Genomic DNA, 16,340 nt, shown 5'->3' on the forward strand with positions numbered 1-16,340 from the left:
ACAATCAAACTGAAAGGGTGGAGCTTTCATGCTCATCAGCAAATGTAGACGAATACGAGATGAGGATGCATGCGCAATAAACCCTGAGTAGTGGGGCGAAGGGAGGGGGGGACCGGGGACCGGGGCAGGCGATGCTGTCAGCGAAAGGATTCACTGTGCCTGAATAGAAGTAGCGGTCTTATCCATCCCATATAGACATGAAATGCTTTTTCTAAGACATCTCAGCGGACTTGCCAGTTGCTAGAAGTAGCCTAGTTATTTATTTTATTTCTATAATACGATATTATAAAGTCCAAGATATTAGTTTAGTTATCGACCGGGGTCATAATGCTACCGTCTTCATCATCGGGGCTGGTGCAGATGGAAGGATGTGGGGCGGAGGCGCGAGATACCCAAAAAATGCAGGTAATAGATGCTCTTCCGTTACATATTTGAGACCTTTTTCAACGATTGCAGAAGTAACATACTAGACATAACGAGGTCAAGGTGAGACGTTTTTATTTTTCCCTGCACATATTTGTGCCGGCCGGTTTTGGTGTAGGTAGGCTATGCTGTGTGAAATCAAAGGGCCGACCCCTCCCAAAATCTCGCTATTCTTGCCATTGATAGGAAAGCCCAGTGTCGGTGAGATATTGGCAGCTAAAATAATGATTGGATCTCAGTTGAACAAACCTGATTAGAGGTTTGGTTATCTGGTACGTCATCTTAGATTGTATATGTCATTTTGTCACTTTTTTTGTATTTATTTCAGCGCTACGTTGTTTCTAGAAATTCAATAATCTATGCACTATACATGAATAAGATCAGGCCTTGACTAAAGGGTCCCACCAAGTATGCCTATTTCATAAACCTTGGCATATTTTTAAATATCTAGAAAGAAAATGTTATTTCAAGCAAGATGACACGTTGGGCCTGTTTAAAACAGTGGGACTGTTGTTTTTTTGTATCTTTGGCAGAGCGCAGGTAGAAAGTGGGTGAAAGTGGGACACGTGCTGTAACAATAGGCTAGTCAAGGCAATTTCAGATCAGAACGTCCCTGGCATTGCACGGACGTCAGGGAAGAGCTTCCTGTAGCCGTTATAGAATAATTGGTAAGAAAATCTAAGTCTATCCTGCCCTAACGGATAATGACCCAATATAGGCCACATACTACCTATTGAATGTACTCTGAATTGTAGATGGACCATTGTTTTCCATGTACGCTATTACCAATATAATAAACCATGTAGAAGCAGCTCCCTTGTCTGTCCAACAAACTGAAACTATGGGGAGATAATCCCACAGCAGACCATAGGAGACTGAAACTATAGGGAGATAGTCCTATTGCAGATCATAGGAGACTGAAACTATAGGGAGATAGTCCCACAGCAGATCATAGGAGACTGAAACTATGAGGAGATAGTCATATAGCAGATCATAGGAGACTGAAACTATGAGGAGATAGTCATATAGCAGATCACAGGAGACTGAAACTATAGGGAGATAGTCCCACAGCAGATCATATGAGACTGAAACTATAGGGAGATAGTCCCACAGCAGATCATAGGAGACTGAAACTATAGGGAGATAGTCCCACAGCAGATCATATGAGACTGAAACTATAGGGAGATAGTCCCACAGCAGATCATAGGAGACTGAAACTATAGGGAGATAGTCCCACAGCAGATCATAGGAGACTGAAACTATAGGGAGATAGTCCTACTGCAGATCACAGGAGACTGAAACTATAGCAGATCATAGGAGACTGAAACTATAGGGAGATAGTCCTACTGCAGATCACAGGAGACTGAAACTATGAGGAGATAGTCATATAGCAGATCATAGGAGACTGAAACTATGAGGAGATAGTCATATAGCAGATCATAGGAGACTGAAACTATGAGGAGATAGTCATATAGCAGATCATAGGAGACTGAAACTATGAGGAGATAGTCCTATAGCAGATCATAGGAGTCCCGTGTGTCTTAGTTGGTAGAGCACAGCTCTTGCAATGCCAGGGTTGTGGTTTTAATTCCCACGGGGGACCATTATGAGAATGTATGCACTCAATACTGTCTAGGTTGCTCTATATAACAGTGTATTCTAAATGAGTAACATCTGTGTTGGAACAGTGTATTGACTGAAGGAAACTGTCTTAGTGTAGTGAGTCCAGTGTCCTATCCTTTCATACCCTACAACAACGAAGGACCATGGATTACTGTCATCAATTAACTACACTTAAATGGATTGTGCTTGCAGGTTTATTTTTTGACCTGCATATGATTGTATTGTAGAACGTGAACCCATTCCTTCCCTGTTTCCTCAGTGCATGAAACTGACTGAAGAGAGAGATGAAGCAGAGAGCCAGCTGAAACACATCAAGAGAGGTGAGTTCCAGACACTAACACACACACACACACACACACACACACACACACACACACACACACACACACACACACACACACACACATTTGATCAAATAACATTTTATTAGTGACATGCACTGGATACAACAACCTTACAGTGAAACGTTTACTTACGAGCCCCAAACCAACAATGCAGTTGAAAAAAAATACAGATAAGAAATAAAAGTAACAAGTAATTAAAGAGCAGCAGTGAAATAACAATAGAGACTATATACAGGGAGCTACCGGTACAGAGTCAATGTGGAGACTATATACAGGGAGCTACCGGTACAGAGTCAATGTGGAGACTATATACAGGGAGCTACCGGTACAGAGTCAATGTGGAGACTATATACAGGGAGCTACCGGTACAGAGTCAATGTGGAGACTATATACAGGGAGCTACCGGTACAGAGTCAATGTGGAGGCTATATACAGGGAGCTACCGGTACAGAGTCAATGTGGAGACTATATACAGGAGCTACCGGTACAGAGTCAATGTGGAGGCTATATACAGGGAGCTACCGGTACAGAGTCAATGTGGAGACTATATACAGGGAGCTACCGGTACAGAGTCAATGTGGAGACTATATACAGGGAGCTACCGGTACAGAGTCAATGTGGAGACTATATACAGGGAGCTACCGGTACAGAGTCAATGTGGAGGCTATATACAGGGAGCTACCGGTACAGAGTCAATGTGGAGACTATATACAGGGAGCTACCGGTACAGAGTCAATGTGGAGACTATATACAGGGAGCTACCGGTACAGAGTCAATGTGGAGGCTATATACAGGGAGCTACCGGTACAGAGTCAATGTGGAGACTATATACAGGGAGCTACCGGTACAGAGTCAATGTGGAGACTATATACAGGGAGCTACCGGTACAGAGTCAATGTGGAGACTATATACAGGGAGCTACCGGTACAGAGTCAATGTGGAGACTATATACAGGGAGCTACCGGTACAGAGTCAATGTGGAGACTATATACAGGGAGCTACCGGTACAGAGTCAATGTGGAGACTATATACAGGGGGTACCGGTACAGAGTCAATGTGGAGACTATATACAGGGAGCTACCGGTACAGAGTCAATGTGGAGACTATATACAGGGAGCTACCGGTACAGAGTCAATGTGGAGACTATATACAGGGAGCTACCGGTACAGAGTCAATGTGCTGGGGCACCGGTTAGTTGAAGTAATATGTACATGTAGGTAGAGTTATTAAAGTGACTATGAGTAGATGATAACAACAGAGAGTAGCAGCGGTGTAAGAGATGGAGTGGGGGGGGGGGGGGGGGGGGTAGGACCGTTACACACATTACCTTTCCTCACACCTCTCTACACACCCCTCTGGTGATGACCGCCTCTCCAAACCGGCTCCTGAATGGGTGTGTGTAAGAAGGTATCTCAGTTTCCATGACTACTCAGACCTTCGGCCAACCATAGTCATGGATTTGTGTTTTGGCGACCCTGCCCAGTTCTTCCTAGCAACATGTAATAAAATACCACAGTAGCTCCATTAACAATTGATTTGGTAAGGAACAAGGTTACAGGGTTGAGTTCTGGAGCGCTGACAGACTGCCTGATTTCATTATGCGAGGTAAGAAAGATAATAATCGCTCAACGTTCACAGCTACAGTATACTGTAGGTTTAAAGTGTTAGTATGACAGGGGTTGTTGTGCTATGTTCTCACAGCTTTCAGCTAGCTGTCTTTTGGCAATGTTGTATTATAGGCTACGTCATCGGCATTTTGTTCAGATGGTTGGCTGGATCGTTACCAGTCAAGGTCCCGAAATGCTCCTCCTTGATTCTCGTAGGATCGGTAAATCATGTAAGAAATGCTCCTGCTTGATTCTCGTAGGATCGGTAAATCATGTAAGAAATGCTCCTGCTTGATTCTCGTAGGATCGGTAAATCATGTAAGAAATGCTCCTGCTTGATTCTCGTAGGATCGGTAAATCATGTAAGAAATGCTTGATTCCTGCGGTAAATTGATTCTGCTTGATTCTCGTAGGATCGGTAAATCATGTAAGAAATGCTCCTGCTTGATTCTCGTAGGATCGGTAAATCATGTAAGAAATGCTCCTGCTTGATTCTCGTAGGATCGGTAAATCATGTAAGAAATGTTTACCTTTTGATGTGCTGCATTAAAACATTTTTCTTACATAACCTAATAAAGTTAGATGTTAGATGTTTGTCTCTCTCCTCAACCAAGCTGGGACCAATTCCGCTGACCGGTTTCAGCTTCCCAGACAGGTACAGACAGACTTTAAACAGAGACGTAACCTATTTCGTTTTGCTGGCCTTTAACCTAAACAATAGCTCATCAAAGACAGGTTGCTCTGAATTATGACTGTACACACCTAGACACCATAGGAGCCTACAGCCAGGGCCACGAGAACAATAGTGTCTAAAACGTGTTATTACCAGGTCTTATTATAATCATCAGGGGGACTGTGTCTCTCCCCTGTCCCCTGCTGTGGTCGGCATTCATTCATCTCCGATGAGAACCACAAGTCACCACGCCAACACCTCGTGTTATTTCGCTGCATTATTCAAATCCTCAATTATGAATGATTCATTACTAGAGAAAGAGAGGGGCTGCTCCTGTGTTCCAGTCTGGCATCTATTCTATTGTGGCCCTTCACTCAGAGTGATACTGTATATTTTATAGGTACATTATACTCAAGTCAATATGATATGGGGAAATAAGCTTTTAAAATATAATTTCAAGTTGACATGCACTTAAAACAAGAGATATTAGTAACTACAATTGATCATACAATTACCATTGGCTATATAATCTCTGAAGATTGAGATTATGTTCTATAGTCCTGAAAGTATAGGCTATAGCTATTTGCTTTGCTAGGACCAAAAGTTGGCTGATTTACGTTCAAACAACAATAATACTTACAAGACCTCGTCGCTGACAAACAAGCAGACTCAGGCCTGCAGCATTGGTTCTGTACTTCTCTGAGGCAGCGAGCTAGCATGACGCTGCAAATGTCCCTGCTGATTGGCCTAGCTTACCTCCTCTCCCACCTGACAGCGGTAAGTGCTTGGTGTCTGTAGGGGAAACGGGAAGCAGGCTCATATTTCCCCTACAGTACAATGTCTATGATAAGATTATGTTCCCTCTGTAGAGAAGCTCTTGAGTAAGTCACTGTCTGTGTCCCAAATGGCATCCTATTCCCAGGGTCCTGATCAAAAGTAGTGCTCGTTGTAGGGAATAGGTCCTATCTAAAGTAGTGCTCATTGTAGGGAGTAGGGCCCTATCTAAAGTAGTGCTCTATGTAGGGAATAGGGCCCTATCTAAAGTAGTGATCTATGTAGGGAATAGGGCCCTATCTAAAGTAGTTGATCTATGTAGGGAATAGGGCCCTATCTAAAGTAGTGCTCTATGTAGGGAATAGGCCCTATCTAAAGTAGTGCCTATGTAGGGAATATATCTAAAGTAGTGCTCTATGTAGGGAATAGGGCCCTATCTAAAGTAGTTGATCTATGTAGGGAATAGGGCCCTATCTAAAGTAGTGCTCTATGTAGGGAATAGGGCCCTATCTAAAGTAGTGCTCTATGTAGGGAATAGGGCCCTATCTAAAGTAGTGCTCTATGTAGGGAATAGGGCCCTATCTAAAGTAGTGCTCTATGTAGGGAATAGGGCCCTATCTAAAGTAGTGCTCTATGTAGGGAATAGGGCCCTATCTAAAGTAGTTGATCTATGTAGGGAATAGGGCCCTATCTAAAGTAGTGCTCTATGTAGGGAATAGGGCCCTATCTAAAGTAGTGTTCTATGTAGGGAATAGGGCCCTATCTAAAGTAGTGCTCTATGTAGGGAATAGGGCCCTATCTAAAGTAGTGCTCTATGTAGGGAATAGGGCCCTATCTAAAGTAGTTGATCTATGTAGGGAATAGGGCCCTATCTAAAGTAGTGCTCTATGTAGGGAATAGGGCCCTATCTAAAGTAGTGCTCTATGTAGGGAATAGGGCCCTATCTAAAGTAGTGCTCTATGTAGGGAATAGGGCCCTATCTAAAGTAGTGCTCAATGTAGGGAATAGGGCACTATCTAAAGTAGTGCTCAATGTAGGGAATAGGGCCCTATCTAAAGTAGTGCTCTATGTAGGGAATAGGGCCCTATCTAAAGTAGTTGCTCTAAGTAGGGAATAGGGTGCCCTTTGGGACACGATTACTTGCTCAGCGCTCCTCCACAGAGTATATGACACCATGTTAAAGGCAGGTTTTTGGAGTCAACATTCAGTTCATGGAGCATTAAGCATAGAGGAGTTATTGACCTAGAATCTCTACCACAATACAGACACACAGCCCCTCCAGCTCTGCTCTTCCTCTAGTCTCATTACAGAAATACTGGACGTGGAGACTATCCAGGGAGTCAGAGAGGAGTAGTTTAACCACAGGACAGCTATAGAGATCAGCCTGTAGTCATGTGTGTGTGCTGCAGAACTTTCCTACTGCTCCTAAGCGTAATAACAAGCAGAATCTTCGATCCCCTTTCCCAGAATACTCAGGGACTCATGCATGCTCAGTGTCAGACATCAGGGTTAGGATCGACCTACTGCTTTGCAAATATGGTGTAATCAAGCTGGGTATAATATGCAGAGGCATGTGTGTTCAGAAGGCATTAGAGCAAATGGGGCGGCAGGGTAGCCTTGTGGTTAGAGCGTTGGACTAGTAACCGAAAGGTTGCAAGTTCAAATCCCCGAGCTGACAAGGTACAAAGCTGTCGTTCTGCCCCTGAACAGGCAGGTAACTCACTGTTCCTACGCCGTCATTGAAAATAAGAATTTGTTCTTAACTGACTTGCCTAGTTAAAATGAATGAAAAGCATGAACATTTTGAATATTGCGTTAAGATGTTTTTTTTTTGTTGCAACGGAACAATATAGTACATGAATAAACACAGAGGGGGAGTTTAGCGGACTAGGTAGCGGACTAGGTAGCGGACTAGGTAGCGGACTAGGTAGCGGAGTAGGTAGCGGACTAGGTAGCGGACTAGGTAGCGGACTAGGTAGCGGACTAGGTAGCGGAGTAGGTAGCGGACTAGGTAGCGGAGTAGGTAGCGGACTAGGTAGCGGAGTAGGTAGCGGACTAGGTAGCGGACTAGGTAGCGGACTAGGTAGCGGAGCGGAGGTAGCGGACTAGGTAGCGGAGGTAGGTAGCGGACTAGGTAGCGGAGTAGGTAGCGGACTAGGTAGCGGAGTAGGTAGCGGACTAGGTAGCTAGGGACTAGGTAGCGGAGTAGGTAGCGGACTAGGTAGCGGAGTAGGTAGCGGACTAGGTAGCGGACTAGGTAGCGGACTAGGAGTAGGTAGCGGACTAGGTAGCGGACTAGGTAGCGGACTAGGTAGCGGACTAGGAGCGGACTCGGTAGCGGAGTAGGTAGCGGAGTAGGTAGCGGACTAGGTAGCGGAGTAGGTAGCGGACTAGGTAGCGGACTAGGTAGCGGAGTAGGTAGCGGACTAGGTAGCGGAGTAGGTAGCGGACTAGGTAGCGGACTAGGTAGCGGGTAGGTAGCGGACTAGGTAGCGGAGTAGGTAGCGGACTAGGTAGCGGACTAGGTAGCGGACTAGGTAGCGGAGTAGGTAGCGGACTAGGTAGCGGACTAGGTAGCGGACTAGGTAGCGGAGTAGGTAGCGGAGTAGGTAGGTAGGTAGCGGACTAGGTAGCGGACTAGGTAGCGGACTCGGTAGCGGAGTAGGTAGCGGACTAGGTAGCGGAGTAGGTAGCGGACTAGGTAGCGGAGTAGGTAGCGGACTAGGTAGCGGAGTAGGTAGCGGACTAGGTAGCGGAGTAGGTAGCGGACTCGGTAGCGGAGTAGGTAGCGGACTAGGTAGCGGAGTAGGTAGCGGACTAGGTAGCGGAGTAGGTAGCGGACTAGGTAGCGGACTAGGTAGCGGAGTAGGTAGCGGAGTAGGTAGCGGACTAGGTAGCGGAGTAGGTAGCGGACTAGGTAGCGGAGTAGGTAGCGGACTAGGTAGCGGACTAGGTAGCGGACTAGGTAGCGGAGTAGGTAGCGGACTAGGTAGCGGACTAGGTAGCGGACTCGGTAGCGGACTCGGTAGCGGACTCGGTAGCGGACTAGGTAGCGGACTAGGTAGCGGACTAGGTAGCGGAGTAGGTAGCGGACTAGGTAGCGGAGTAGGTAGCGGACTAGGTAGCGGAGTAGCGGACTAGGTAGCGGAGTAGGTAGCGGACTAGGTAGCGGAGTAGGTAGCGGACTAGGTAGCGGACTAGGTAGCGGACTCGGTAGCGGACTAGGTAGCGGACTCGGTAGCGGACTCGGTAGCGGACTAGGTAGCGGACTAGGTAGCGGAGTAGGTAGCGGACTAGGTAGCGGAGTAGGTAGCGGACTAGGTAGCGGAGTAGGTAGCGGACTAGGTAGCGGACTAGGTAGCAGACTCGGTAGCAGACTAGGTAGGCTGTTGTATCCCTAGTTGGATTGGTGTCACGATGAAACGGATGAAACCAGATTCTCCCTTGAGGGGCCAGTTGTACTGTAGTAGTATAGACACTGTAAACTAAGGAGCATTTCAATAGTTAACAAATGATGGACATCTGGGTGTTCTGGGTGTGCCAATATGCAATGTGTATGTGCATATGGGAGAATGATTGCACCTCTTTTCCTGACAACAACAGCAACCCCCCCAAACAAATCTAAGAGCATTTTAAGCACTGTAGCCTTTGTTTTGAAACAAAAAATTACCACTGGCACAAATGCAGGATAAGCTTACATTTTCAATGGAACCACATGGACCTTAGTTAATCTGATTTAGAGTATTTAGTAGCCAAAGGAAATACTAATGATTTACAATGAAAAAAGAGCCGGAGCCTTCCTGGTCTCCAATGCAACACGATCTGGCTACATTAGCATGTCACATGGACCCTGTTACAGTTCTGTCTGTAGACAGAGGGAAACTGAATAGCTCAGTAGGGAGAAGGGGAAATAGAGGGAAACTGAATAGCTCAGTAGGGAGAAGGGGAAATAGAGGGAAACTGAATAGCTCAATAGGGAGAAGGGGAAATAGAGGGAAACTGAATAGCTCAGTAGGGAGAAGGGGAAATAGAGGGAACTGAATAGCTCAGTAGGGAGAAGGGGAAATAGAGGGAAACTGAATAGCTCAGTAGGGAGAAGGGGAAATAGAGGGAAACTGAATAGCTCAGTAGGGAGAAGGGGAAATAGAGGGAAACTGAATAGCTCAATAGGGAGAAGGGGAAATAGAGGGAAACTGAATAGCTCAATAGGGAGAAGGGGAAATAGAGGGAAACTGAATAGCTCAGTAGGGAGAAGGGGAATAGAGGGAAACTGAATAGCTCAGTAGGGAGAAGGGGAAATAGAGGGAAACTGAATAGATCAATAGGGAGAAGGGGAAATAGAGGGAAACTGAATAGCTCAATAGGGAGAAGGGGAAATAGAGGGAAACTGAATAGCTCAGTAGGGAGAAGGGGAAATAGAGGGAAACTGAATAGCTCAGTAGGGAGAAGGGGAAATAGAGGGAAACTGAATAGCTCAGTAGGGAGAAGGGGAAATAGAGGGAACTGAATAGCTCAGTAGGGAGAAGGGGAAATAGAGGGAAACTGAATAGCTCAGTAGGGAGAAGGGGAAATAGAGGGAACTGAATAGCTCAGTAGGGAGAAGGGGAAATAGAGGGAAACTGAATAGCTCAGTAGGGAGAAGGGGAAATAGAGTAACACAATAGACATGTTTCCTCTCATTCAGTCAGTCATTTATTCAGTCAGTCATTCATTCTTTAAAATAGGAGTCAAATCGTACCATAAAACAATAAAACTAACTGCAATGTAATGTTTTTTGTATTCCAGTTTCCCAAATGGTGATCGAGGAGGTGAGCGTTCTGCAGACTCAGCTGGAGATAGAAAAATCCTGCAGAGAAAATGCTGAGGCCCTTGCCACCAAGGTAAGAGACTGACACTGCTTGGCTTAGTAGTTGAGGCCCTTGCCACCAAGGTAAGAGACTGACACTGCTTGGCTTAGTAGTTGAGGCCCTTGCCACCAAGGTAAGAGACTGACACTGCTTGGCTTAGTAGTTGAGGCCCTTGCCACCAAGGTAAGAGACTGACACTGCTTGGCTTAGTAGTTGAGGCCCTTGCCACCAAGGTAAGAGACTGACACTGCTTGGCTTAGTAGTTGAGGCCCTTGCCACCAAGGTAAGAGACTGACACTGCTTGGCTTAGTAGTTGAGGCCCTTGCCACCAAGGTAAGAGACTGACACTGCTTGGCTTAGTAGTTGAGGCCCTTGCCACCAAGGTAAGAGACTGACACTGCTTGGCTTAGTAGTTGAGGCCCTTGCCACCAAGGTAAGAGACTGACACTGCTTGGCTTAGTAGTTGAGGCCCTTGCCACCAAGGTAAGAGACTGACACTGCTTGGCTTAGTAGTTGAGGCCCTTGCCACCAAGGTAAGAGACTGACACTGCTTGGCTTAGTAGTTGAGGCCCTTGCCACCAAGGTAAGAGACTGACACTGCTTGGCTTAGTAGTTGAGGCCCTTGCCACCAAGGTAAGAGACTGACACTGCTTGGCTTAGTAGTTGAGGCCCTTGCCACCAAAGAGACTGACACTGCTTGGCTTAGTAGTTGAGGCCCTTGCCACCAAGGTAAGACTGACACTGAGGCCCTTGCCACTGCTTGGCTTAGTAGTTGAGGCCCTTGCACACTTGGCAGGCCCTTGCCACCAAGAGACTGACACTGCTTGGCTTAGTAGTTGAGGCCCTTGCCACCAAGGTAAGAGACTGACACTGCTTGGCTTAGTAGTTGAGGCCCTTGCCACCAAGGTAAGAGACTGACACTGCTTGGCTTAGTAGTTGAGGCCCTTGCCACCAAGGTAAGAGACTGACACTGCTTGGCTTAGTAGTTGAGGCCCTTGCCACCAAGGTAAGAGACTGACACTGCTTGGCTTAGTAGTTGAGGCCCTTGCCACCAAGGTAAGAGACTGACACTGCTTGGCTTAGTAGTTGAGGCCCTTGCCACCAAGGTAAGAGACTGACACTGCTTGGCTTAGTAGTTGAGGCCCTTGCCACCAAGGTAAGAGACTGACACTGCTTGGCTTAGTAGTTGAGGCCCTTGCCACCAAGGTAAGAGACTGACACTGCTTGGCTTAGTAATTAAGTAGTGGTAAACCATTACTTCCTGGGCCCTGCCAAGAGGTGGTGATTCAAAAAGACAAGCATTTTTACATGTTTGTAGGTATAATGTTTATTTCCATAAGCCATTGACGTGTAGGCTACAGTACATACATATCTTACAATATAACAGTCAACATGCCAAATCAGTGTATGTTTCTGTGTGCTATTGGCCTCTGTTATCAGCTGTACATAATTTGTCTTTATCATATATAATCCAGTGTGTGTTGTTTGTCCCACAGTTGAACAGTGAGAACAGGAAGCTGAAGTATCTGAGCCTGTCGTCTCGACCCTGTCTGGATGAGATGCTACCTAGTATCACAGACTGCATACCTCTGGAAGAGGAGACGGACACACAGGACACCAGCCCTGACCCGTACAGCCAGTACCAACAGCAGGGTAAAGGTACCAGACCAGTACACAGACAGTACCGGGTAGCTACCAGACCAGTACACAGACAGTACCGGGTACCTACCAGACCCGTACACAGACAGTACCGGGTACCTACCAGACCAGTACACAGACAGTACCGGGTACCTACCAGACCAGTACACAGACAGTACCGGGTAGCTACCAGACCCGTACACAGACAGTACAGGGTAGCTACCAGACCAGTACACAGACAGTACCGGGTACCTACCAGACCAGTACACAAACAGTACCGGGTACCTACCAGACCAGTACACAGACAGTACCGGGTAGCTACCAGACCCGTACACAGACAGTACCGGGTAGCTACCAGACCAGTACACAGACAGTACCGGGTACCTACCAGACCCGTACACAGACAGTACCGGGTACCTACCAGACCCATACACAGACCGGAACACAGGACACCAGCCCCGTACACAGACAGTACCGGGTAGCTACCAGACCCGTACACAGACAGTACCGGGTAGCTACCAGACCCGTACACAGACAGTACCGGGTAGCTACCAGACCTGTACACAGACAGTACCGGGTAACTACCTGACCCGTACACAGACCGGAACACAGGACACCAGCCCTGACCCGTACACAGACAGTACCAACAGCAGGTCAACACTATATCCGACCCTTTGTCTCAATTTGTCTTGACGGGGTAATGGACTGAATGCAATGAAATTATGTTGTGCCTGTACAGCATATTAGGTTTCATCTTTCTGTTGTTGTTTTCTAATGGTATTTCCAGTAGCAAGATAAACCATGTTAAAATGTTAAAGTAACAGAGCTGTATGTCAGAATATTAGATGTAGTGAAGAGATGTCATCACATCGTGTCACCCAGGAACCTCTTTCTTCCCCTCCAGAGCTGCAGGAGACAGTGAGCACTCTGCTGGAGGAGAAGAAGTGGCTCGCCTGTCAGGTTCAGGAGCAGCAGAGACAGATTGAAGAGCTAACAGCCCTGGTGAGTATCCACTACCAGGCCTGGAAATCAATACCTCTCACAGGAGGACAGTCTCAGACAGGCACAGAAAGTGTCTCTGTCTGCTTGGGGCGGGATTCTGAGGGCTGCTGAGAGGTCTTGTATTATACTATGTAAGTTTGAATGCAGAATATCTGTCTAGATTTTTCATAATTTTGATATGTACACTGAACAAAAATATAAATGAGTTCATATAAGGAAATCAGTTAATTGAAATACATTATTTGGGCCTTAATGTATGGATTTCACATGACTGGGAATACAGATATGCATCTGTTGGTCACAGACACCTTAAAATAAAAGGTAGGAGCGTGGATCAGAAAACCAGTCAGTATCTGGTGTGACCACCATTAGCCTCATGCAGCGTGACACATCTGCTTCACTTAGAGTTGATCAGGCTGTTTATTGTGACATGTGGAATGTTGTCCCACTCCTCTTCAATGGCTGTGCAAAGTTGCTGGATATTGGCGGGAACCGGAACACGCTGTCGTACACGTCGATCCAGAGCATCCCAAACATGCTCAATGGGTGACATGTTTGGTGATTAAAATGCAAACCCACAGTTTCATCAGCTGTCCGGGTGGCTCGTGTCAGACCATCCCGCAGGCGAAGCTGGATGTGGAGGTCCTGGACTGATTTGGTTACACTTGGTCTGCAGTTGTGAGGCCGGTTGGACGTACTGCCAAATTCTTTAAAACGACATTGTAGGCGGCTTATGGTAGAGAAATTAACATTGAATTATCTGTCAACAGCTCTGGTGGACATTATTTTAGTCAGCATGCCAATTGCACGCTCCCTCAGATCTTGAGACATATGTGGCATTGTTGTGTGACAAAACAGCACATTTTAGAGTGGCCTTTTATTGTCCACAGCACAAGGTGCACCTGTGTAATGATCATGCTGTTTAATCCATTTCTTGAAGTCAGGTGGATGGATTATCTTCGCAAAGGAGAAAAATGCTCACTAACAGGGATGTAAACAAATTTGTGTACAAAATTTGAGAGAAATAAGCTTTTTGTGCAGTATGGAACATTTCTGGGATGTTTTATTTCAGCTCATGAAACATGGGACCAACACTTTACATGTTGTGTTTATATTTTTGTTCAGTGTATTATATTCTCAGTCGTGTTGAAGCACCATAAATCTGGATTTTTCTGTTTGACCAGCCTTTCTGCTTCACTCTGAATGTTTTTGTAGACTGAGAAGGAGCAGGCTGAAATGAAGGAGCTTCACAAAACCATGGAGCAGCAAAGCAAGACCATCAAGAGGTTCAATAGAGGTGAGTTACATGACGGTCTACCCACGACCCACTGTGTTCATATCAGTACATGACAGTCTACCCACGACCCACTGTGTTCATATCAGTACATGACAGTCTATACACGACCCACTGTGTTCATATCAGTACATGACAGTCTATACACAACCCACTGTGTTCATATCAGTACATGACAGTCTATACACGACCCACTGTGTTCATATCAATAGAGGTGAGTTACATGACAGTCTACCCACTACCCACTGTGTTCATATCAGTACATGACAGTCTACCCACGACCCACTGTGTTCATATCAGTACATGACAGTCTACCCACAACCCACTGTGTTCATATCAGTACATGACAGTCTACCCACGACCCACTGTGTTCATATCAGTACATGACAGTCTACCCACAACCCACTGTGTTCATATCAGTACATGACAGTCTACCCACGACCCACTGTGTTCATATCAGTACATGACAGTCTATACACGACACACTGTGTTCATATCAGTACATGACAGTCTATACACGACCCACTGTGTTCATATCAGTACATGACAGTCTACCCACAACCCACTGTGTTCATATCAGTACATGACAGTCTATACACGACCCACTGTGTTCATATCAGTACATGACAGTCTATACACGACCCACTGTGTTCATATCAGTACATGACAGTCTACCCACGACCCACTGTGTTCATATCAGTACATGACAGTCTACCCACAACCCACTGTGTTCATATCAGTACATGACAGTCTATACACGACCCACTGTGTTCATATCAGTACATGACAGTCTACCCACGACCCACTGTGTTCATATCAGTACATGACAGTCTATACACGACCCACTGTGTTCATATCAGTACATGACAGTCTATACACGACCCACTGTGTTCATATCAATAGAGGTGAGTTACATGACAGTCTATACACGACCCACTGTGTTCATATCAGTACATGACAGTCTACCCAAGACCCACTGTGTTCATATCAGTACATGACAGTCTATACACGACCCACTGTGTTCATATCAGTACATGACAGTCTACCCACGACCCACTGTGTTCATATCAGTACATGACAGTCTATACACGACCCACTGTGTTCATATCAGTACATGACAGTCTATACACGACCCACTGTGTTCATATCAGTACATGACAGTCTACCCACAACCCACTGTGTTCATATCAGTACATGACAGTCTATACACGACCCACTGTGTTCATATCAGTACATGACAGTCTACCCACTGTGTTCATATCAGTACATGACAGTCTACCCACGACCCACTGTGTTCATATCAGTACATGACAGTCTATACACGAACCACTGTGTTCATATCAGTACATGACAGTCTACCCACGACCCACTGTGTTCATATCAGTCCATGACAGACTATACACGACCCACTGTGTTCATATCAGTACATGCCAGTCTATACACGACCCACTGTGTTCATATCAGTACATGACAGTCTATACACGACCCACTGTGTTCATATCAGTACATGACAGTCTACCCACGACCCACTGTGTTCATATCAGTACATGACAGTCTATACACGACCCACTGTGTTCATATCAGTACATGACAGTCTATCCACGACCCACTGTGTTCACATCAGTACATGACAGACTATACACGACCCACTGTGTTCATATCAGTACATGACAGTCTATCCACGACCCACTGTGTTCACATCAGTACATGACAGTCTATACACGACCCACTGTGTTCATATCAGTACATGACAGTCTATACACGGCCCACTGTGTTCATATCAATAGAGGTGAGTTACATGACAGTCTACCCACGACCCACTGTGTTCATATCAGTACATGACAGTCTATACACGACCCACTGTGTTCATATCAGTACATGACAGTCTATACACGACCCACTGTGTTCATATGTTTCTGGTTGGCTGCTGTTCATCATATGTAGTGCAGAATGTATAGACCAGGGAATGTGGTGTAGTAGCCTTCGGGACAGTTACATTTAATACCAGTTATACTGTATATAGAGGGATACATTGTGTGCATTGATTTATATGCATCTGTGAGGCGCTGCCACAAGAGCTGTACTAAACTCCTGTCAGCTTTCTATAAGGTAATA

General features: G+C 45.9%; 1 protein-coding gene across 1 annotated transcript in view; it reads left to right on the top strand.

The window, feature by feature from the left end:
• Positions 1–128: 128 nt before the first annotated feature.
• shtn3 (shootin 3) overlaps positions 129–16,340 on the top strand; it is a 31,115-nt gene continuing 14,903 nt past the window's right edge. Inside the window, 6 exon segments of the mRNA XM_065018338.1 lie at positions 129–405; positions 2,306–2,366; positions 10,230–10,324; positions 11,788–11,950; positions 12,834–12,931; positions 14,147–14,228. Coding sequence (XP_064874410.1) covers positions 328–405; positions 2,306–2,366; positions 10,230–10,324; positions 11,788–11,950; positions 12,834–12,931; positions 14,147–14,228 — 577 coding nt within the window. The 5' untranslated portion in view covers positions 129–327.

This window comes from Oncorhynchus nerka, linkage group LG5 (genome assembly GCF_034236695.1).
Source record: "Oncorhynchus nerka isolate Pitt River linkage group LG5, Oner_Uvic_2.0, whole genome shotgun sequence".
NCBI classification, from domain to species: Eukaryota; Metazoa; Chordata; class Actinopteri; order Salmoniformes; family Salmonidae; genus Oncorhynchus; species Oncorhynchus nerka.